The sequence below is a fragment of the Macrobrachium nipponense genome, chromosome 9, assembly GCF_015104395.2.
Source record: "Macrobrachium nipponense isolate FS-2020 chromosome 9, ASM1510439v2, whole genome shotgun sequence".
NCBI lineage: Eukaryota > Metazoa > Arthropoda > Malacostraca > Decapoda > Palaemonidae > Macrobrachium > Macrobrachium nipponense.
This window is the reverse complement of record NC_061110.1, coordinates 57768733-57794643: the sequence shown is the minus strand read 5'-3', so window position 1 is coordinate 57794643 and position 25911 is coordinate 57768733. Positions and strand designations below refer to the sequence as shown.

Genomic DNA, 25911 nt, shown 5'->3' with positions numbered 1-25911 from the left:
CAGAAAGGAATGCATTTGACACCATAACGGTACCGGTTGAGCACCAATCTACAAAATGAAGTGTTTTTGCCCATGTCTTAGATGTTTAATTCTTGTGTTATATAATCTGAGTCAATTTTATCAGAGTGGACTAGCCAATACTAGGAATGCAATTAGCTGCGTTACTATACACTGTTTTTTCCTATCTGTCCATCCGCCTGTGGTGGTCGCGCATGGTAAACACTGAGTCCCGGGCTTTAAATGTTACGCTATGTGTAACTTTTAGGTAAATAAAAAGACATCTTGGTGTGCATTTGTAATTGAAAAGTGTTTTAATAATTTACTGTATGCGAATTACACCGTTAATATTCGAAATAGGATATTTTTAAAGCCCGGGACGCAGTGTTACCATGCGCAAACACCACAGGCGGATGAACAGATGGAAAAAAACAGAGTATAGTGTTGAGAACATTTAATACTTCGACTAAAGGCGATGAATTCTTCAAAGAATGGTTAATTTGGCAAAGAAGTTGATTTTTTTTATGTAGGCCTACATTCATGCACCCAATAAAGAAATACGGTACATTACGAAAAAAAAAAAAAAAAAGCTATAGAAGTTTACAAATAACATGAGATTTAGGGACAATGACGTTCCGGCCTGTTTCTTCCGCCATCATATTCTCCATCAAGGTCTGACAAGTGGGACAATTTATGGCTTTTCCCAATGCCACAGAGCTATGTAAAAACCGTACACAGTTGGCTCGTCACATGTAAAGCATCGGGTTTCCTTAAGGCATAATATAATTCCACTCCCTTTTTCATTATCTAATTTTACTTTTACAATATATTTATATAAAAAAAAAACACTTCCATTTCTTCTTTGGTTGAATCATTTCAGTCTGCTCACTAAGTTTTTCATAACTGCTTTTCTTTCGAGAGAATAATGCTAATGAAAGCTTCCGTTAACACTACGTAAGTAAATTGTATACTGGACTTGAAGATGAAATGAATTTGGATGCATTCTAGGAGCATATACTACGTGCGCCTCTATTGGCCGAAAGCGCCTATGCTAAGACTGCAATCTTATCATCAGTATAAAAACTGGGATTAACAGTATATAAAAATACCAGTGCACCTAAGACTATAAAATTTCACCTTCGGTTCAAACACTGGGATTTGCTGTATCTAGAAATGCATGGAAGACAAAAAGAAAGATCGGTGTTTCCACGATATATGAAATCCAAATGTAGTATCACCTCCTACACCGTGCTTGCGCTGTGGAGTTGCACAATGCAACAACTATGAATAATCAATATATGACTCCGTCGAGCACCTCTGACTGAATTGGGGTCAAGACGTTTGTCAAATTTCATATCAACGATCACCATTAGCTACATATATACGTACGTACCCAACATGACTTTCAGAAAAGAGAATAAATGAGAGAGAGAGAGAGAGAGAGAGAGAGAGAGAGAGAGAGAGAGAGAGAGAGAATTTGAAACCTATGAAAAGAAATGACCGTTGAGTACTCAGAATCCATTACAATAAATTGCGAGAATTGGCCATGTTATAGCGAGTGGTGATTTATAGTCCTGGGCACTTGCGTCACCAGTTGCGCCATTGCTTCGACGACGGAACGACCATTTCATCGACGCTTAAGACAATGACGCTAAAGCTAAAAAAGCGTCGCAATGACGCTGGCGCAAATGCAAATAAAATTATGCGTCATTTTCCCCTAAAGGCCAAGTTTTCAGTGTAATTAGCCCATTACACATCTAATCCTCTTGCTTTAGTACCAATTTAATTTTGTTTTGTTTTCTTGATTTGTTTATTATGGGACCTCTCATTTTCTAGTTAAAAGTAAATTTGGAGAGAGAGAGAGAGAGAGAGAGAGAGAGAGAGAGAGAGAGAGAGAGAGAGAGAGAGAGAGAGAGAGGGTTACTGTACGTACTTAACTGATAACTACTTCTCTTTAAATCATTATTTATTTATTATACGTTTACACCCTATTAGGCTAATAGTTTATAGATTGTAGTTTAAGTTTGTACTACTGTGATACTATGATTATGATACAGTCACAAAAATTAAATTAATAAACTAACTAAACTAAGTAACTAATAAGTATAATAAAATAAAAATAGATGAGGCTGAATTTTACTTTTAATTGAATAATCCAAATAATATCAAAGACAAATTAATGAATTATTAAAATAAATCAAATATAAATTTAAAATATCAACGGAATTATGAAATATCTATTTTATAGTATTTTCTATCCTATCTATTATGATGTTTCACGTAAATTAGATTAATTAGTTAAGATTACCGTATCCGCCAGCGACGCAAAGGTGCAATGGCGCGAAAAAAAGACGCAACTTTTTGGAAAAAGAAAATAAAAAGACGGATTGAATGCCCCCCACCCCCCAGGCAATGAGGGATTGACTTGACGTTGACGCAATGCCCCCAAACGAGTGACGCGCCCAGATCTGGACTGATTTATAGTATTCTAAACCGAATATATCTCCTCCTCCGCATAAGTGGTGCGCGAACTGAGCCATTATCTCAAATCAGCTATGAAATGAGCAGAAACAGAGTGGTTTCATACACATGCACTCTGTTCTCTTTTAAATATTTCAGTAGGCGTACTTTTAAAATATAAAATAAAATTGTGCAAATGTAAAAGAACTTTCACTCTGTTTTGTGCATTATTAGGAAGTAAGTCAATATTCATTATCTATTTTTTTTTTGTATCATAAACATCAGCTCTGCATAGGAAGGCCATCTTCCATGTATGTGTAAAAAGACGGGCAATATACTGCAGAAATGATCACGAACAAATGCAAAGATCTTTTTGCATTTACGTAACGATTAGCATCACTTTCTCGCACACTTGCAGATGAGTTGTGGTGGTTTATTTTCAAGGTCGCCCATGAAATTGAGACGAGAATGCTTAGCACAAACTGAGGGGAGGAGAGGCAGCACACTTCTCTCTCTCTCTCTCTCTCTCTCTCTCTCTCTCTCTCTCTCTCTCTCTCTCTCTCTCTCTCTCTCTCAACTTCCTCCATCACTACGACACATCAAAATGCGCTCTTCGCGCTCCCTATCCCCATCACGGGTCTGGCGCAAACACATCTTTATATTTGACTTGAATTCCCCTGAAACAACTTAGAATTATTCTCCTAGATTTTATAGACCAAACTGGTTTCTACTCACACACTACAGAATTGAGGGCAAAGCATGATTTCATAGTAACCTCCAAAGTACACTATTTTAAGCATCGAAACTTCCACACTGATCATTATCACTGGATTTCACATACAACATATGACAGAACTTTCACTTCGTTGGTATTATGGGAACAAATGCACAAACTACTTCTATAAACGAAGCACGTGCAACGTTTATACTACAACTGCAGTACCAGCTGATTCCAACCGCTTGTAAACAAACACGGCATCTCTCGAGAACCCACGTTTATACTTCACACTGCTGAGCTGGTGTGCTGGCCAGTCTTCTTAAACCCGCGTCATCTCCCTTACAGTTCTTATGTAAGAGTTCTTATTCACAAAAGGAAGTCAGAGGCACATAAAAATATAGCACGATGTTGCTTCTACACTGGTTAAAGGGTAGCTAAGGCCAGCGTCAGCTACCAAGGGACACCCGGCCGCTATTGATCTCCCATGCGCCCCCTACGAGAGAGAGAGAGAGAGAGAGAGAGAGAGAGAGAGAGAGAGAGAGAGAGAGAGCGAGCTTACTCAATATACTACAGATCTGCCAATCCGTGACTGACAATAAGATTTCTTAAAGTGACGTCTCCTAAATTGGAGGGATCAGTGTTACCACGCATGCGCACACAAGGACAACGTTTTGATGACGTAAAATGACACACGTGTTCTGGGGATTGCCACTTCTCTCTCGTTCAGGTGCCGGGTTCATCTTTCGTTAGCACGCGATCCGTTGCTCGATAATCATGATTTAACTATTAATTAAATATAATTATGTACAGCATCAAAATAAAAATTGCACTAACCTCTATCCAAGGAGCAAGTCGTGTTATGATCATTAAGATCATAACACAATGCATGTGCAATCAGTATCTTTATACAACTAAGATACAAAATTTAATTGAATAAAAAGCCTGATGAAGTTAATGAAAGGAGTGTAACAAATTCCTTCTGCCAGAGTAAGAAAAATATGAAAAATAAGAAAAATAAGAAAAATTATTAATAAATAAATGACTGAGGATAGATAGATGTAATCAACAACAGGGGGGCGTTAAACATTTAAAAATACTTTTTCTTATTAGCAACTTCGTTCGCCTCACATTCTTTTTTATCAGAAGATGTGGTAGCTTTGACATAAAGTTCATACCCTTTTAACCTTAAACACGCTACCGAACACGCGGTGGAGACCAAGGCTGGTGTCTGTGAGCCATTGTAAATCACTGTTGACATTTTCAGTTCATTTGCATCTTTTTATGACAGAAACCTGATACAGTTGGCGGTTCCAGAATCTTGGGAAGTTTTTTCTTTCCTCAGTTCTCCTCTCTTTTAAATAAAAAGAAATTTGACCACATAGTTTTCTGGGGATAGAGGAGCTTCAAACAATACAAGAATTCATTTCTTCTCTCAAAACACTGACAGAGAATTACACAACCCCAGTAAAATGTAATCAGGAAGACAGAAAGCTGTGTTGGCTCTAATTCAAGAGTAAACATCTTGCTGGGACAACTTTATGTACAACTGACTAAGACCAATTCTAATTACTGAGAGAGAGAGAGAGAGAGAGAGAGAGAGAGAGAGAGAGAGAGAGAGAGAGAGAGAGAGAGAGAGAATTTCTTGTCGATTTAACATATCAATCTTTTATCCTACTTTCACATGTGAAACTAGCATTATATCTAACTGCAAAAATATATCCCGAACATTTGCTCGTTCCTACGTCTAAAAATAATTTTTCCAAATCGTGGTTTACTTCATAAAGTTGATGCAAATATTTCTTTCTTTAATTGTTGCACTTTCTTTATACTTTCCTGAAGCCGTGTGCGTGTGTGTGTGTGTGTGTACGGATACAATAGCGACATGGGCAGAGTTCTGGACGCGTTGGTGGGAAGAAATTTCCCCCAAGGCGAGCAAAGGCAGCCCCGCATTTTCACTTCTGTGAGATGTAAGGAAAAGAAAATAACATTTTCGTCGATATAGGCCGAGTGAGTCACCTGTTGGGCGGGGCCATAGGGTTATGGCGATATTCACTTTCGTCTTTCTTGTGCATTATCCTTCGCAAATCTTCAATCTCCGGCCTCCATAGGAACCCAGTTGGAACTGTGACATGTCATTTTTCCCCTTGGTGGCGCGTAGCGCTAGTCCAAGCCATGCCTCATTATCTCATCTACGGATGAACTTCCGTATAATGTCCGTTATGCTCTCTGTAGCTCAGATCTCATTCTATCTTTCCATGACTCCTTATATTTATCTTGACGCTTCATTCTCAAAGCGACAGAATCTTTGAATTGATTGATTGAGTCACCGTAGGGGGATAGTGCCGTCAGTGCATCTCGTGCGGTGCAATGTATAGGCATTGCTTATGGTACTTTGCAGCGTCCCTTCGTCCTCTAGCTGCAATTACTTTCATTTCTTTTACTGTACCTCCATTCATATTCTCTTTCTTTATTTTACTTTCCACTCTCTCCTAACAACTGTTTCATTGTGCAAACGCGAGGTTTTCCTCCTGTTACACCTTTCAAAACTTTTATTGTCAATTTCCGTTTCAGCGTTGATTGGCCTAAGTTTCCTGAGTGCTTTGCATGTATGCCTAAAATTCAAATATTAAATCTTTTAGATATAGTTTCACTGCCAGTTCGTTTTCCTCATCTTATTATGCCTGTCCCATATTTGGTTCGCATTTTTAGTTTTTTTTTAATGCCATCTCAAGAGAAATTGTAATAGACATCATTGTTCATAAATATCTGATTATCACATTATTTGATATCATAAATGGCAGCCAGGAACATGAAGCGATGAACGCAGAAAATAACCGTGAATATATTTGATGAGCATTAGAGAGTAAATGAAGCTGATCAAGAAAATGAGAGGAGGGAACCCCAGAATAAGCGAAGCAAGGAATGACCAGGAATTCCACAAAGGTTTGGAAAAGAAGAGGAGTGTACAAAATTGTGAGGCACGAACGGTTTATTGTACAATCTTTCCTTGATAGGAGTGCAGAACTGGCGCTTTTAAACTGGAGGGAAAAGGGTGAAGATGTCGAGGTGAAATGGCAGATAGGTATATGGGGAGAGAGAAGGGTGGTATTAATAGATGACAAGTGTGGAGACACGACTTAGCAAAGGGAGGGGGGGAGGGGGTGGTATTACTCAATGTTTTCAGGTGATTTGGTCGCGCGGAGAAAATTTGGTTAAGCGGAGTAAATGGAAGACAAGACGAAGCAGGGAATGTACGTACGGCTTGGTCAATCAAAAACGTAATTATTTGTAGTCAAGTCAACCAAAATTGATAGAACGCTCCTAGTGTACCACATGAACAGCCTATTATACGAATCCAAATCTTTCTTTTTAATATAAGGACGGAAGGAAGGGCTGGTGTCAACGGGAGATGAAGAAACTGTTCTCTCTAAGTGAAAGGCTTCGTATCAAGATTCCGCACACAACTCTGCAATGCTTGGCTGATCAAACAGGCCGGACACGTGAACACAATCATGCAGTATCAATCGCCTGCACGAAATGACACAGGAATGCGGGAACCTGAGGTTGTGTAGTCACAAAACTGCCCGAAAACCTCCTCCACCCAATTCATAAAGGAAAGATCGTGACTAAACCCTCAATTCATGTGATGAAGACCACACGCCAAAACGAATCACATAAGAACTGAATAGCCTATCATTATTTATGCAGCACTTTAAAACATTACAATATGCTGAGCGTTTATAAACGCCTGCAACATGAAAACGAACGAAGATAAGTGGCCGAACCTCCATCAAGCAGTAAAGAATGACCTGGATTTGGGAGACTGTAGCAGAGATCATAGGGAATCATTCAAGCGATTAGCAACACTACTACCTGAAGTGAAGAGTGCAAAGTGAGTCCAGTCGGTCTCTTTGTTAATTGTTCACTCACTTCAAACAATAACTGAATGATATATCTACATAATCTTCAGAAGGTCGTAGACGCTACAAACATACATACATATAGACCAGGGGTTCTCAAAGTGGTCGATATCGACCCCCAGGGGTCAATAGGGTCATCCAAGGGGTCTATGAATAGTCAGGGGGTCGATGAATAACTAACGTGTCGGAGAATTAAATTACATATACTCTTACATCTAAAGTTCCAAACACATTTTCTTACTGGGTGTTACTTTTTTTATCATACTGAATATCAAGTACTAAACTAATACTACTCTAATTAATTCTGACATTTTTTGTTGTTGAAATATCAAATCGCTAGTCTAGGGGATCGATAGAAAATTTGAAACTTCATAAGGGGGTCGAGGAGTTAAAAAGTTTGAGAACCCCTGATATAGACACATATACATATGTACAGTGTTTTGTATATATGTGTATGAGCGCATAAATTCATAATGGGATTCCAATATAAAATTAAATTCCAATACAAGTATGAAAATCCACGAATGACTGCAGAAAAATACACGTAAAATATTCCTGCAAACAATCAATGAATCAAAGTGAACAGCGCAGCCATTTCTACAATGGCAAGAGAAACGGCACAAAATAAAGAAGGACTGAAACGAAACAGAGACAGGCTCTAAATTAAAGCAAAGGGGAAAACCGGGCTCCTCTTGTGCCGGGGGGGGGGGGGGGGGGGTGGGGGGGGGGGGGGGGGGGGGGGGGGGGGGGGGGGGGGGGGGGGGGGTGGGGGGGGGGGGGGGGGGGGGGGGGGGTGGGGGGGGGGGGGGGGGGGGGGGCGGGGGGGGGGGGGGGGGAACGGCAAAATATAAACCAGGAAACTGACAAAGCTCAGTCTGACCACTTTCCGGAGATAAGATCCGACCGACAACTGAGGGAGGCAATTTCAGACAACCTTATTTTGGGGAGGGGCCATTGTCTGTCCCGACATTCCCTAAACATGGCACCAGAGAGACTTAAGGAAAAATCCTTCCCAGCCCCCCTCACCAACCCCCCCCTTTTTTGGCACGCTTTCTAATAACTATTATACTAGACTTACTGGTCATTACTTTAAGACAGTGCTAGAATTCAAACGAATAACACACATTACATATTCATCGTAAAATATGAGTAACCACAAGGTGTTACATACATATTCAGGAAATAATAGAAAATAAACCGTCTAAAAAATAACCCAAGAAAAACCTAAGAATCAAGTAGAGCATAAAAGACTGAAGGTCATGAACAGCAAAGCGAGCGAGCCTTGTGAACAAACTACAAACGAACGAGGAAGACAAAGACTGACTTCACGTTCGACTGTGATTTTTTGAGCATGACAACAGACTGATATCCTGAGCGCATCCGGTGAGTGTGTTCTTAGGAATGTTTTCTTCAAAAGGAAGAGAGACGCTGCTTTTTCTCATGATCCTGTAGACGAATAACAGAGTTGAACTGCATTCCCATGAAATCCCTATTGAGTTCTAGAGTTTCAGCTCTTGCGTCATGCACCGTCAACGCTAGGTTTTGTTCGTTAGATCCGACTCATTCTGGATTACATTTGGAAAGCGAATCGGCGGCTAGACAACCGAATAAAGCTACTACTGAATAATGGTTTTCTACCCCAAAGTAAAAAATGCGCCAAAAAAGTCTGCGTTACGCTATCGAGTTTTCTGTCCCTACAGTGTATAATGCTGTATGAAACTCTTGCCACAGCTGTGGCCCATGAAACTTTCAGCTACGGCCCGTTGGTAGCCGGTGTTGTTGGCACTTGTACAAGTGCCAGACGAACGATCATGGCTAACTTTAACCTTGAATGAAATCAAAACTACTGATGCTAGATGGCTGCAATGTAGTTGTTTGATAATTGAAAGGTGGATGATCAACATACCAATTTGCAGCCCTCTATCCCCAGTCATTTTTAGATCTGAGGGCGGACAGAAAACGTGCGGATGGACAGACAAAGAGCCATCTCAGTAGTTTTCTTTTAAGAAAACTACCATAAAATGCCTTAATATGTAGCTGACCTTTACTTGGACAGGACTTCCATTACTGATGTGAATCTTTTATCAAGATTTCCTTATCTGAAAAATTAACTTATTGAAACCAATGCCAGGAAAAGATTTCTTCAAACATTCAGTTCCTTGTCCATGGCAAAAAAAATTTATAAAAGGGATGACGCCCGTCCATGGAAGATAGTATTGCAGAAAATATATGAGTTGGTTTTCGGCTGTAAGGAATTTTTGGCTTGTATAATCAATTCCGTTGTTACGGGTCATCTAGAATGACTACTAATTCTGTTTCTTCTCCAGATTTTTGTTTTATACCATTGAATGGAAATTTCATAAAATTCCTCCTCGTTTCAAAGGAAAAATCGACCCTCTCACCAATTATGCATCGACGTTTCAATTCAGGTGGGCACCTTTCCAGTCACTGAGATTCATCAAGGAAAGACTTGGCGTCTGATGTCACCATTGCTGTCTCATCTTTCGTCCTTCACGACCATGTCCCGTCCCTTACCCGGCCTTGTACTGTGCCATCATTCAACATAATGTATAGATATCTGCCACCATATGAAATGCAATGGGTAACGCTCATTACACATGAAATGAAATCAAATAGCCACTAAAGAGGGATGAAAGACAAGGACTGCCGTTATTTCATTCTCTCGCTGTAGTTTATTCCTTCCCTCTTACCTTTCTTTTATTTCTCCGTAAAATAACCAATTTATAAGTCGCTCAACTGGAACTGTCGGAAGATGTCTCACAGAGTCCTGAAGAAGTCATTCAACTCAATAACGCAGAGGAAATGATTACTCTTAATCACGACTGTTCTGTCAATCAGTCGTCCATTTTACAACACATGAACCTACTAATAATTGAACGTCATTTATTTATTTGTATACTGAATTTATGAAAACGGGCGCTACGTCACGTTCATGCCCTTGGGCTTTGGGTTGACAACTCTTGGGTATGTTTAATAATACCTGAATAATTAGGCAGAGAGCTGATGTTGACCTATTAGGGTCATTTCAAGGGGAACTCTTCTTGGAACCACTATGGCGTTGCCATGAAGTCTCTCCTTACAGCTTGGCAAGATGGGTGGGGTCGAAAACTCCAGAAAATTCGAGGAACCTCCACCAACCAACTACCCCCAACTACACTGCAGCTATACTAACAGCCCTCCCTCGTTCCCCTGCGGGCGGTCCTCCTTCCCTTCCATGGAAAACCCTCCCTCCTATAGGGGAGGGACTCCGCCGTATCACCATTGCTGCTGCAGCTCTCTCTCTCTCTCTCTCTTTCTCTCTCTTCAATACTTCCTAAGATCAGTTACCATGCGCGCTCATTCCTCGTCAAAGCATTCGAGCCTTGATATCAAATCATGAGACCGTCAATCCTAATCTGCCAACTGGGAGGAAACACAGCAACATATCCGGGAGGTTTCCTGTTTCCTCACTGCACCCAAAAGAGACTGATGGCCCACTGATGACTTTAACGAATTTCCTTTAAGAAAGAGAGAAAATTCGAGGGCCAACAACGGCCTCCTTACTGAGAAAACACGTCAAACTTTCTTGGAAAACGAAGTTCGCCATTTCATGAGAATTCGCTGACATTCCTCTCACCAAATTACACTCCAAATTCGCTGAAATTCCTCTCACCAAATTACCCTCCAAGTCGAAAGACTTTGCTAATTTTACGACTGAGAAAATACGACTTGAAAAATGTTTATGTATCTAATGTTCAATAGGGATTTCCATTTGGGAAGAATAAGTCTGTGTTACTATATAGACTGGGAAGTCAACGTTGTACTTCTAGTGTGTTGAACGCTAATGAAGAACACTTAAGTATTATTAATATTATTATCATTTTTAACTAGAATTCCATTGCACTGCTGTACAGGACATAAGAGTACACTCATCCGACACCGACATAACAAAATGCCACTGCACTCAAATGTAATCATAACTGGAAATGATTTGTAAAAAGGTCTCTACGTCACAGATTATAACACATAATTTTTATTAAAACATGAAAAGGCAGCAGAGAATAACAAGCGTTTGGATTAGATAAGGAGCGAGGGACTGACACAAGTTGGTGGGATGGGGCCGGGAAGAGAGAAGGCTGGAATGAAATACCCATCCCTCTAAAAGCTGCTTTGCATCTTCAAACCTTTATGCGTCCTGACAAAGATCCTGAAGACCAGACACCTGTCACCACCTCAGTTTCGTAAATCTACAGATAATTCCATAATGGTGGCTTTAAATTGACTTTTAACCTTGAAAAATAGATAAAATGTGGATAAAAAAAATCTCGGCCGATAACTAACAACCTCGAATCATACATTCATTCATATCAAAATGATGAAGATAGTGTAATTTATCCCTGAGCGACAGAACCGAGATCTTCACTGGGACTACACTGGAACACAACGACTGAAAAGAAATTCAAGATCACCGAGTCTTCTCTCTTGGTGGCCAACCGTGATCGAACTCGATGAGAATCTAACTGAACTGTCGTGAAGTTGACTTGGATTCTCTGTCTATCTTCCAAGGTGTATTATTCCATGGACACACAAGATGGGTAATTGATTAGGCTATTGCTAACCAGTGAGGCCTTCCCATCTAACTAAATACAGCAAAAAGAACGACTTGAGGGAGAGCTACTAACTTCACAAAATAGTAAAACAGCTGCAGGACCCGACATATCGTGCACTATAACTGAAAGCGATGAAACTTAGTCGCATCTAGCTAGACATAATGACCAACAAATGTTGTACCTTATACAAACCGGAGTGGCTTGGTTCCAAATTTATCAAGACACCCATTAAAATCAGACGATTTTGCACTTCAAAAAAAACCATGGTCCCAGGGACCCGCGTTAGACGCTCTCTGCCCCAAACTATACTATACTATGGTCTAGCCAAGATTGCTAGTGTTTCGACATTTGCTCTAACAGCCTATATTCTATGCAACTAACTACCTCTTTACATTTCAGTCATTACTAATTAACCAGTGCACTTCTTTCAAAACAAGGAAGAGCCGAGAGGCGATGCTACGGTTCATTCTTACTAGATATGGCAACATGAATTCAAATCCAAAGTCAGATCTGGTGTCACTACTTTCATTCAACACTTGTTAGAAAACAACGAGCGTCTCCAAACAGAGGAAAGCCTGGACGAGGTAATTCTACATCTCAAGGAGAGGAGCCACAGGCAAATCTATATAAAAATTCCTGTCTTTGTCCAGCAACCACAATGGAAACTAGAGTAACTGAACGTAAAACAAGTAAAACAAGTAAGAGGCAATTTTTTTTTCTCCTTTAATATCAAGAACACATAAAGGCTTTGGTTGGTCTTCTATTCTACTACCCAAAACTCAGTATTTTCGAAAATCAAAATATAGTATATAGGAAGTCTAAGTACACATAAATCAATTACAAAATAAGAAAAGTAATAAATGAGATGGAATGTCTTTGGCGGAATCGAGTTTTCTATACAGCTTAAAATGCTGTATAAAACTCCCAGTCACGACCCATGAAACTCTCACCCGGCCCGTGGTCGCCTGTGTTGTTGCGGTGCCAAACGCACGACCATGACTTCCTTTAACCTAATATGAAATAAAAACTACTGAGGGTAGAGGGCTGCAATTTGGTATGTTTGATGATCGGAGGGTGGATGAGAAACATATCAATCAGTAGATGTTGAGATCTGAGGGCGGAAAGAAAAGTGCGGACGGACAGACATAGTTTTCTTTTAGAGAAAACCAAAAGGTGGCAACCGTTGATGTATGAAACCGTTTGTATGTATTGTAAATTGTAACCGAAACCGACCAAAGTATTTGCAAGGCAAACTGAAATATACGAACACAAATAATAAGTAAACTTAGCTTGGCCAATTCCTTCACACACTCGATACCGAGAGAGAGAGAGAGTCACGGTAAAAGCTTTGATGACAAACTTCTTCCCGAGTAAAATACATTTAAACGTCAGATTTTCACAGCAGTTCAGCGAAGCGAAGCGAAACGCAGACTTCATGTACAACGCTTTAAAATATAAATCCATAATCATAATCATAATCCTATGTTCCATTTCCTTCAGACAGCAACAAACCTACAAATAATTCTTAATAAATTCAAAGTGATTTGAGAGATTAAGGTTATTAACTGGTAAACAGTTTACACACACACCACACCCAACACACAACACCACACCACACAACACACACACACACACACATATATATATATATATATATATATATATATATATATATTACACGTGTGTGTGTCTTAATGTGCAGCATTGGAAAAATTACAGAAGACAAAATTATAATAGTAAGGGTGTAAATATCAGAATTTTAACGAGAGAGAGATTATGGTAGCAAAATATCAGTTCCTAGGCTACCAAGACCCGATTTCACTTTTCATTTCACAGTGAAATGTTGCTGGCATTGTGGAATAAACGCCTCCAATTGCTTTCTTACAGCATAATCAGATGTCATTAGTTTTCTTGGCTATTTCAAAGGCCTGGATTCTACAGGCAAAATAAATGACTTCTTAAAGACTGTTCTTATTTGATTTATGTATTGACTCCTTTCAAGGTGTCCTGATATGCTGGTATTTGCGTGATTGACTTCCCTGACACTCGGGTACAACTGTATTTTAAACCCTCTTATACATTAAATAAAAACACTGAATAGTGTTTTAACACTGCTAAATCTATCCCCTGATAACAGAATACCGTTATCTATTTTGTGATATGATTGTTGTTAGTACTGAATGCGTGGATAGTCCTGGGGGTAGATCGTAGATTCAACAAACGCTCTTGAAAGATCCTTAAGATCTGCCTTCTACCTATCGATCTAAATTCATCAAGTTCTTTTATAATGCATCTTGATAAATGCAAAAATTCAAACCTTGTGCGTAAGATCTACAGAATTTTTCTCAAAGTTCTCCGAGTGCTTAGGCGCTTCATTACCTAGACATCTGTTAGAACGTTCTCCCTTCAACGGAGAGCAAAACCTCTCTGCTATCAACATGAAGATGTGGATGACTGAACAAAAGCTAAGATACAATATTCATTAAACGATAAGTACAATTGCAGACTGCAAACAACAACTTAGGTACGAGTTGTCGTCAATTGAAATAATTTGATTATAAACGTTTTCTGAAGTGTGCCAAAACTGCCTGATGTCGACACACACTCTCGTCTGCAAGAATAACCATATAAAAAATGAAACGATTTAAAACAACAACTAAATTGGTCCAAAAGAAGGAAGAGAAACTAGTTTTGGTTCCGCAATCCACGGAAGTGTTGCTGTTTTTTCCCTTCAGACAACGGTCCAAAAATAGCAATTTAATCTCACGAAGGTATTTGGGTCAACGTTTTCTGGACTACAGCGACAGGAGAGCAGTTGGAAAGCAGACATGTAACCAAGCATACGTCTGCATGCAACAAGCAAAATCCATTAATTCGAGAGGGATCAATTCACATCAAAGTATGCCTCCTGCACGTGCTCCTCTTCCCTCTCTCTCTCTCTCTCTCTCTCTCTCTCTCTCATTCCAACTTCTTCTCTTTATGCGCACAATCATTGTCCATTCATCCACACGTCCATTCATATGACGTAAAGCGAAGGCGGCCACTTGATCACGAAACGCTAGACCTCCGGTAACTCCAAAAACGCACAACGAGACAAAGTGGGTCATGCAACAAAGAACCCAATGTGTAGTAGAAGGAAGGAAGGAAGGGTAGGTCATGCAACAAAAATACTCTGTAACTATGAAGTCAGGTTCGCCCGTTTTCTTTCTTCGATCTCTACAGGAAGCCGATAAAACTGAGCGGAACACGACAAACATGTTCCTCGTATGCACGCACACACAAACAAGACAGACTATGTTTCTGTATTGTTATCCGTTAATTCTATATATAAATAAGCTGCTATCTTTAAAGCTACTCTGCTTGTAACGAATGCTACTTTTGGTCCGCGACGTATTTTCATTGTTAAAACAAAAATCAATCACCCAATCAAATAAAAAACGGAACATTATCAACCTCATGCCGTCTCTACGGTCACGTACATACATACATACATACATACCTTGAGTACGTACGTGTACGTCTGTCTCTCCCCCTCCCCCCGTCTGGCAAAGCGGGCCGGCAGACGGCAGGCAGGAGGGGAGCGCAGTCGGGTCCCGTGTCTCTCTGAGCCACTATCGTGGCCAGTATTCTGCCACCAGCGAACAGCAATGCATAAAGTTGAGGCAATACGACGATGCTACCACACCGTGACTCGCCTCCCTTGGAGATCAGGGGGAGGGCGCGCAATGGGGAGGCAAGAGAATTTACAATACAGGCGTTTTGGGGCAAGCGTGACAAAATGAATATGTTGTGTACAAGCGCACTGTTTCACTGACATTTAAAAGAAGTTCCTTTACATGTTTGTGGGTGTCATTAACATTACGTTAACTTAATATCATGGAACTAATATTCACATTTACAAAAATCACCTAACAATAACAAAAAGAGCTTTAACAAAAACTTATATTTCCATTAAAGAAAACCTGTGGTGTTGTCTGCTAAGAGAAATAATACCACAGTCAACACTTCGCCAAGGTCATTCAAATCTGAAGCCAGTAATCATGCATTTAAGCTGCAGAAAATCCCTGCCTTCACATTCCCGTGATGCGAGTTAACTGCTGCAGGTGCCAAGGACGGATGGCCAACAAATCTGATGGAACTTGGCACATAAAATCATGACCCCATCAAATTAAAATTCGAAAATTGGAAGAGGAGAGGAAGTGGGCGTCATCTGTCTAATATATCCGCTGTATGTATACTAGTAAAAAGCAATTGTAAGCAGGCATACATAAATGTATGGTTGCACATATAATGCATTAACATTAAGAGGGATTATTAACACGAGATAATATTACAGCCGTGTTACTTGTGATTTTTAGAATCGGTTGAACAATTTCCCGTGGCTTGGCGCCTTCTCGTCACCACAGAACATGAAATTGTTAATTAAAACGTCATACATTTAGTTTAGGAACTGATAGTAAGATTAAAATAAACAGAATTAATAAAAGCTTTATTGGAGTTGTCTCCGTTTAAACCATGGGAAATGTAGAGGGCATAAAGCTTTCACAGCTTTAGTGTTAGGGGAATGAAGAACATGGAACATGAAGATAGGAATGAAATCAAAATGGACATGACGTGAAATAAACCAAGAAAGGTAAGGCTGGCAACGACTCGGAGGTCATCATAGGCTTGGCACATCTCTGGAGAACTAGTACATATTATCAGAATGAGCGCCCCACCAGAGCCTCTGGGTACGGTACTCAGACAAGTGGTTGCTTGCATCATCAACGCTCAAGAGCCAACGGCGCCGTTACCCTTCCAAGTAACGACCGATCCATCTTTAGTTTAATTCCATCAAGTGTATTACATTACATTTCGTCACATGGAAGAAAAGTACTTACCGGACTCATCGGCGATAGGCTTGTAGTTGAGAGTAGTGATGACCTCCTCCTCCCGACGGCGCTCCTCCTCCTTCTCCTCGCATCCTAACAGCGTTTCCTTCATCTTGGCTTCCGGTCTATGGGTCCCGTCCTCTCCGCTCGCTATGGGGATTGTTCAGTCCTTCGGGCTTCGGCGCTGCCAGTCACTGCGGAGTGCCTCCTCTGTGGAAGGAAGACTGCGCATCATGAGACAAATGTCTTCCAGGCTACTTACTCCAATTTAAAACATATTTTCAGTTTTCTGACAAAGATAACACCCTACGGGCAGCAATTTGTATAAATTAGAAAGTTTCTTATGCGTAATGAAAACAAAGTTCTAAAACAAACACATATATACAAGTGTGTATGATAGAATATTATATATATATATATATATATATATATATATATTATATATATATTATATATATATATATTTGTGTGTGTGTGTGTGTGTGTGTGTGTGTATGGTGTGTGTGTGTGTGTGTGTGTATTAAATCTATACTCGTAGTGATAAGACGACCATGACTCTACAGTTTACGTGTCGGGCTTTCGAGTTACGGAAAAGTAGACGCTGGAAAGGGCATCCGTGGACATTTATGGAAAGGGCAAAGATTGACATTTCTCAGTCTCTGAAATGTGCCTGGTTACGATCGTATTTCATTTCAAAGAAAAAAAAAACTAATAAAAGGAAAAAAAGACTTAAAATTCATTTGTTTTTAGTCTTAATCTTGGATTATATAACCTCATGCTTTATATAACATCAGGGCTAAGTTGACCTCTATTTCTCTAACATTATATAGCACAGTTCTTCACTGGCCAATCTGTGACGCCGACATACCTATACCTCCACCAAGGAAACTTGAATCATATATGACAGTCTAACTACTTAGTGGGCACTTATGCTACTGCCGTTATTATGACATCCTTGTTTTTGCAATGATACAAATTAAATATACAGCAACTACGAGCTTTCTCGTTATTCGCATTAGAACCGGCCTCTGAATATGACATTTTCAGTAGGCAGCTTTCCTGTGAACGTGAAAAATGACCATGAATACGTACACTTTGTCACTTATCCTCTGAGTGCGACATACGAGTATCGACTATTAATGAATTAGCCATAAACTCCATAGTCTTCGTTGTTGCAATTGTCACCGCGGTAACAATTTCAGGTTCTTCCCTACTACCACGCCTTTGTTATGGTGCATTCACTATCATTATTACGGCAATACATTTCAGAATCTGACATTACAAATACCCGAAAGAGTACGTGGGGAGGAAAGTGTTGAAAACACTATAAATCAACTTCTCTCCGCCAGACATTAGCCTTGAATTTAGCAAGGTCTAAAGAATTCAAAACCGATTCACACTGTTTACGTACATTCCAGGTTTTATGACGGTACAAGGTTTTGAACCATTGACTAGTAACAAAAGTAAATGAATGATAATTGTGGCAATTTGCAGTATTTTCTCTTTCTCTCGTGTACTTATATTTGCGGCTATGAGAGCATATGTAGTGTTGCCATCATGTTAGCCCGTGACGAAGCGCCTGTGTCAATGCTCTGGAACACGTGGGCAATTGGCCATGAGGCTGTATTAGATCCAGATAGACTCAGAAGGCTATTCAGGGCTCATTGCACAATGCTTTTTGCCAATAAAGTAGAATTTGATGTCATTTTTAAAAGCTATTCCTCCTTTTGTGAACGATCAAGGAGGACAGAAGACAGCTCACCTCAACTCTGACACCTTACTGTCTACTGATCTCCGTTAACCTTATTCTACAAAAAAGGAGAATCGATGATCGATCCCTCGGCGCTTCCCTAATGTATCCTTTGCTACGTCACCACTGATAAATAGTCTGTAGTCTAGCACCCTGAGCGCTTAAGTTAACGTATTCATGATATTACTGCATTGCATATGTAAAAGCGGCCTTTTTTTTTTTTAATTAAAATATCCATCAGATTTACAGGTATAGTATCTCGACTATTAAGTAATCTTAAAATAGAAATATTTAAGCCATTTTGGTGCAATTTTGCATTAGTCAGCGGGTAGGCATCAAAAATCCTTCAGCATAGGACGTCTGACAGATTATGCATAAACTCTTGATGGTCAAATACATTAAGAGTTTACCTTTGCATCTTGGTCTTCTCATCTTAAGTGAATTTATGGTTGTGTTCATTTTCCGAACGTTTATAAATTCAATTTCCTTCATAATAATTAAATTTTCATGTCTCTATCCATCCCTTTGAATACGAATAACAAACCTTGGCCTAGTACCAAGCTATGAAGGAAAATTCTGTGATCGAGGACTTCCTCCCTCCTAATCTATCATTTCACGGAGAGGGCTGTCGCATTTGGGCTTTTAATTCAGGCCTTTGTGAGGACTTTTACTCAGCAGTTGGTCAAATTCACAATGGAGATAATGCAATATAATCATGACAATGCAGAACAAGAAGACTGCCTGAAAAGTTTGATTTAAATGGTAACGTTCAGCAAAGAATATCTAAATGGAAAGCAACTCAATCCCAGAAAATATATATTATGCCTACAAGTGTTTGAATAATAATAATAATAATAATAATAATAATAATAATAATAATAATAATAATAATAATCAGGGTCGTTTACCGAATTAATAATAATCTATATAGTAGTTACCCATCAGTCAAGCAACGCAGTAGGCTAGTTTTCCGTCAAAGAAAACGATCAGGGGACAGCTTTAATTTCACTGATAGACTTAGCTAGATAAAGTTTCAAGTTTCAGCAAATTTCCACGAAATAAAATCTTATCCAAGATAATTAATGGGCCACTAACAGCATCCATTTTTATTTTTGGATGCACTGAGATCGGACTTCATTTGGTCCATATGGCGGGCCCCATTTACTATTAGCCAGTTTAAAATGACAGCTGTCGTGTTGTATAGCGTGTCTTCGGTGATGTGTTTGTGAACTGGGTTATTGGTTTTTCTAAAATTCGTTCATGATTTCACATATTTCTTTAGTTCACTACTTAACAAAGTCTGGTGCTGCGTTTTCTAAAGTTATTTTTTTTTCAATACTTTTTTGTATTTTTGTTCCGTTACCAAATCTGGCTTGGTTCGAGCAAGATCTTTGAGTTTTTTTTTTTTATTTTTTTTTAGCCGTAATGTTTATTTTTCGTTTTTCACGAGAGTACATAACCATCTTTTGCCTGCTTTGTACATAACAGCGTATTAGAATTCCACGAATTGGAATCATTATCATTATTTATTATTATTATTTTAACGCAACAGCCTACACTGTAAAGTCAGTCGATTATAGAAATAATTAAATCATCTTCAGGTACAGTTTGTCTGCCCAATTACCAAGATTTAGATTGAACGAAGTTTCTTTTGATGAAATGTTATAATACACACAAATATCTAGTTTCACTTGGCCTTGACCCACAACTTCCTTTATTGTCGTCAGGTTTGAAGGTGAGAGAAAACCTACTCTGCAAGTCTCTCACACCCGTCACCCGCTATACGACAGCAAAGAATTTCGCTTTCGTTTACAGTCCGTAATTCCACCTGCTAACTGAAGATGAACTATTGAATAAATTTACGAAAGTTCCTTTTCTAGCCGTAGAGTTTGATAAATTGCAGTGCAATTCTTGTTTGATTTTTAAAGATACCCGTTCGGACATCAATTTGTATGGTAATTACTAAACGTTGCACGATTGAGTATCGCAGGAATTTCAAGTTATTCCAAGTGATCTTAGAAAAGAGCGTTAGCCGACACATTACCTTTATATTGCATTGTTGCTTTTGAACATCAGTTGGAAGTTATAGAAGTACATCCAGAGTCATCAAATGTCAAAGTATGAATTCAATATACTTTTTATCGGGTTTCAATCTCTGTTGGAAGTAAATACTTCATATGCATTTTCGATGTGGAATTTCTACGACCATTGTAAAGCATTAATAAAAAAAAACTCGTTTAGCAGTAACTGGGCACAAACTCGACTGAAGATTTACCTTAAATTTTGGTCGAAAAAATAACTTTTCAATTTATATTTTTCGTAGATATATTTACGTTTAAGACACAGCAGCATCAAATGATAAAAGTTTGGGCGACTTTAACGCTATTAATTTACTAGTAGCACTACCCCTGATGTTGCTTGTTAACACGTCAGAATTTTGTTACGGAACAAGCGGACAGCCATCTACTTTACAAATAATACAGGAAAGGGGATGATAGCGCAATGGATTGTGTACATCAACCTTGTAGTGATAAATAAAATTATAATTAGCCCCGGAAATGTAAATAAATAGCGAATAAACATCTGCTGACGTCAATAAGCAAACGGCAAAAGACAAATAAGCAAACGTGTCCCTGGGTCATCCTCAGGCAAGCCAAGTCAAGTCCATGACTATTGGCGATATTGCACAGATGCTGTGACATAACCCCAGGTTATGAAAGTTTTTGCCATGACTACTTGTGCAATTTAATGTAGCATAACAGAAATCGAGATACTGTAAATGGTGTCCCAGACACTCTAACCATATGCAACCAACTGTAGTAAATGAAGAGATTGTGAGCAACCCCGTAAGTACCAGCAAATTCTTTATGTTGTCTATGTAGGTAAATGTTGTGGTTAAAATAGTGTCCAGACAAAGGAGTATGACGTACTGATTAACGTTTTATAAAAATGGTGTGCTGAAGTAAGTTACGAAAAATTACAATAATGACAGATGCAAGCTTTTGGATTTTCCTGAAAGGAAAATGGGATGGACAGTTTGTGGGGAAACGATGCCGACTCCTATGTAAGACGAGGACTTGCAACACTGGTGAAAGAATATGGAAATATTCTTAAATTGAAAAAGTTCAAAGTTTAGCAATTTTAGAGGTCGGGAGAGTCAGAGGAAGTCAACATGGAATAATAGCACTAACGATCAAGGATGAACGGAGGTCCTCGACTCCTACACGAAAGAAAGGAGCAAAAGAAACTTTTGCAATGCACCGTTTATAAATTGTAGGCATATCAAGGATGGCTGATAAGGGGACAAGAAGAGAGTTGGTGAACAGGTGACGAGCAAAGAGTAGCATGGTAATTGTTAAATCATTCACTATTAAATAATTCATGAGACAAACAGATAAAGCGAAATGTTTGGGGATTGTCCATGAGGGCTAAATCATTCGAATGACCGATTGGTTTACATAAAGCTGGTTTATGTCAGCTCAGGTCACTGCCCTAAGGGTGGTAAGATTTGAAAGGGATCGGCAGGATTGATCTGGACCACTAGACTTTTTCAACCTGTAGCACCACATCTTGCCCAGCTTCATTTTTTCCCCTCTTCTTTCACTAATATGTATATTCATTTTTATTAATTTCACGCCTATCCCCATTTATTCCGAATAAGGAAGACTTAGTTATAACTTCTAGAATTTAACATCTGATTTCCTTGGTGGTAATACTTCCACCATACAGCCAACAGGAGACGTGAGCCGTATAGTAGAAGAGTTTGAGAGAAGGGTACTATCACCGCCATCTTGAATTGAGTGGTACTATACACTGATAGCCTGAGGAGGAAGGAAAGTACTTGGTTGTTGGTTTAACAAAAGCAAGCGTCAGAAGGAACGGCATAAATAACTATGAAGCGCAAAAGTGCATGCACTAAACGTTAGACTGCACAGCAAAAAAAAAAAAAAAATAATAATAATAATAATAATAATAATAATAACGGAAAAAGGGACGTAATACTAAGGATTTTATCATCACAATCATTATAATCATTATTTTGAGCCACAGTTACATCTTGGATGAATGTAGTAATGAATGATAGCTGTCAAATCATATTTACTTTAAGTTGCCTCATACAAATAGTTTTCGTAACTAGGCATAAACTAGCAAACTCTTGAATGCTTCGTGTCTAGATGAGATTTTTATCTTATTTCACAGAAAAAATACAAATGTCACTTAGCTCCATTATGTCATAAGCATCAGTGAAGGCCGATCTGATCAGTAGAGGAAATGGAAAGAACAAGTTACCAAAGCCTATGCCAGGTTATAAAAGATGTGGTTTATAACGGGAGAAGTAACAGGCCTTTAATTATTGTATGTTGGATTGCCACACGGAACGGTACCGTCATGATAAAAACAACTGTTTTGTGAAAGGTTCAAACCTTCCGTAAGCAAGGCTACTTATGACGGACTTCCTTAAAGAGCGATCTTTCAAGATTGTCACAAATAATTTTGTACCAGGAAATGAGGAGGAGTGATGTACGTACACAAAGGTCCAGTACAGATCGAGGGTCATAAAGAGAAACTACAGAGACTAGCGAAAGTTTGAAAATTTTTTCAAATGGAGAAAGTTGTAAGTGAATGCGAGCTAAAGTAAGGTTATGAGGGTCAATGGAAACCAGAAAGCTGGAACACTGAATGTTGATGTGGAAGTGAAACGATGAAATCGACTGATTTGTGCATATGGGTATTTGTGAACAAATGCAACAGATGATGGTAGGATGAGAGAGGGGTTTCACGGAACATGTGAATCAATGAAGTCGGGTGCATGGTAAGGATTAGAGAGACTTGGGGTGTCTACAGAAGACATAGTGGGATTATATAATGCAGAGGTGGCCAATCAGTCGATCGCGGCCACTCGTTTGGTCGATCGCCGTTCCCCCACAATCCTATATAAAAAAACAAAAACACACACACACACACACACACACACACATATATATATATATATATATATATATATATATATATATATATATAAGTGAGGCAATTGTACTCATGTTTTATCGTACTATGGCGCTATTTGAAAATCCCCCCCACCCCCCCGACGTAAGAGTTTCAGTCTTTAGAGCAGATCTCGGAGTCCAAAAATCTGGCCACCCCTGATATAAAGGATTAGGATACTGGATGCAAATGGATAAAAAAAAAAAAGTTAAATGGATGCATAAAAGTTGGCTCCTACGGCCTAGCTTAACTGGAGGAGGCGAGGCCAGGGGGCGTAAAAGCATTGCGAAGGAGTGAAGTGCGCTGTGTGTTTGCGAGACAGAAGTCAACGGCTGTAAGGGGTTTAAAATACTGATAATGAGCTTATTGCGTAGGCGTATGAAGAAACTAATGTAGAGGTTTTCGGTAGAAGTGTTGCATCCGGGATTCAGAAGCTGAGTGTGTAGGAGTCTGCGACCGCACAGTTGTTTATCTCTGAAGCTATCCAGAGTTACAGATACGGCTTTACATCAAACAAAGACGTGCACATACTTGCAAAGTTACATTCACACATGCACATACACACACACACTCAATTACACACACACATATGTATAAAATATGTATACGCATCCATTAAGTTACAAATGTCCTTTAATATCTAATTCGCTCTATCTCTTGATGGCCTTGTGGATAAAGAACTTCACTGTACTTCTTGAATTCTTGTTTCCGTGGTTCGCGCCCATGAGCCGACGAATTTCTTATCAACTAAAAAATTCCCCTTCCGTTAACATATATGAAAATATATTAATTCCGAGGTAGAGCGAATTAGATATTGAAGGACATTTGTAGCTTAATGCGTATATATGAATCACGGGGATGTGATAAGAATCATATATACGTATATATATGTATATACTAGCTGTACCCGGCCATGTATTGCTGTGGCTCAGTCTGGTTAAATGGAGGAGAAAGAAAAGAGAAAACACCTTTCTCTTACTCTCTCTTTCTCTCTCCAACCATCACTGTCTCTCTCCCTCTTTCTTCTCACTAATACCAACTTTCTCTCTCTCTCTCTCTCTCTCTCTCTCTCTCTCTCTTCTCTCTCTCCTCCCAAACAACCGTTCTTCTCTCTCTTTCTCTCACTCACTTTTTCCATCTTTCTCCTACCTAACACCACCTCTACTCTCTTGTCCTCTCCCTCTCACTCCTTTCTCTTACTCTGTCTTTCTCTCTCCAACAATCACTGTCTCTTTCCCTCTTTCTTCTCACTAGTACCAACTCTCTCTCTCTCTCTCTCCTCCCAAACACCCGCTCTTCTCTCTAACCTTCCCTGTCTTTTTTCCTCCTACTTCTCCCTAACACCCCATCTCCCCTCTCTCTCACTTCCTCTCCCTCTCATGCTCTCTCTGTCAACCCCCTTCTCCAACTCCACCTCTTTGATGTCATTGATGATTACCCTATAGCATTCTTTTCCAAATGATAAGTCATGTATGATAAATTCATAAAGTAACTAAGTCTACGGGTATAACCAGCCCCGTTTCATGGGCAGAACCAGCTCCGTTTCAGGGAATCCCTTCTCACCCCCACCCCTTTCGGAGAGGGGAAGGTAGGATGAAACCCCATTTTAAAAACATACGCGTATTCGAATGCAATGTTGTGTCAAAATTTCAAGGCAATCGGTGAAGAACTTTTGGAGATTTAAGAATTTGAACAAACGAACATTTACATTTTTATTTATATAGGTGTAAATATTATATATATTATATATAGATATATTATATATATATATATATAATAATAATATTATATTATATATATTATATATATATAATATATATAAAACCATAAATGTGTGCGCGCGCATGATAACTTAACTGTTAATTTTACGTGTCAAGAAAAAATTATTTACAGTATCATCAATACTGGCTTGAGATAGAGCTTCCCACAAAGTCTGCCTGACGCTGACAGCTGGTAGACATATCCGTGGAATGGCCTCTAAGCGGGAAGAAAAATTGCCGCTGTTGTGCGGTCAGTGATGTTTCCCAAAACCAATGTCCTTTTTGACAGCTCTTGGATTCCAGTCTTGTCTGGCGTGGTACAACCAGGTTTTCATCCGCTCATCACAAATCACAAGCTTTTCCACGGCCTCACATATTACTCGGCACCTGAAAACTCCGCCATAGGTGAATATTTGACCCCCTTCTTCCATTCCTTTGTGAAAACAAAGAATCCTTTTCTGGGTCACTGGATCGTTATGAGTCAGAATGACATACCCGCATGCCACGCGAACGAGCTTCGATCAATACTTGCAGCGGCCTCATTCCCCCAGCCAATCACATCCACAGGTAAATTAGGAAGGCAGCGACTAATTGCGCAATCAGGCCCACAAAGAAAAAACATAATTAACGTGACGATGTACAGCTCAGAAGACAGTCTGGCTTACGGGAAAAAATGGGGGCGGGAGGAATGAACTCCAAAACACAAACCGGTAAAATTCTCTCCCTCTCTCACTCTCTTAGAAAACAACTTGGCATCTAATGTAATTTTACTCCGTCAGCATAGCTTCTAAAATTAAAACTGACGTAGGACTGAAGGCGTACGAACTATCATACTGTTA

At 39.3% G+C, this 25911-nt stretch overlaps 1 protein-coding gene across 2 annotated transcripts in view; it reads right to left on the bottom strand.

The window, feature by feature from the left end:
• LOC135217861 (1-phosphatidylinositol 4,5-bisphosphate phosphodiesterase delta-4-like) overlaps positions 1–25911 on the bottom strand; it is a 329361-nt gene that overhangs the window by 276497 nt on the left and 26953 nt on the right. The window contains exon 2 of one of the 2 annotated variants that reach the window (XM_064253878.1): positions 16586–16786. In XM_064253878.1, the coding sequence (XP_064109948.1) occupies positions 16586–16688 (103 nt within the window). In that variant the 5' untranslated portion in view covers positions 16689–16786. Of the gene's footprint in view, positions 1–16585; positions 16801–25911 lie in introns of both variants that reach the window. The other variant, XM_064253877.1, reaches the window with a different exon arrangement.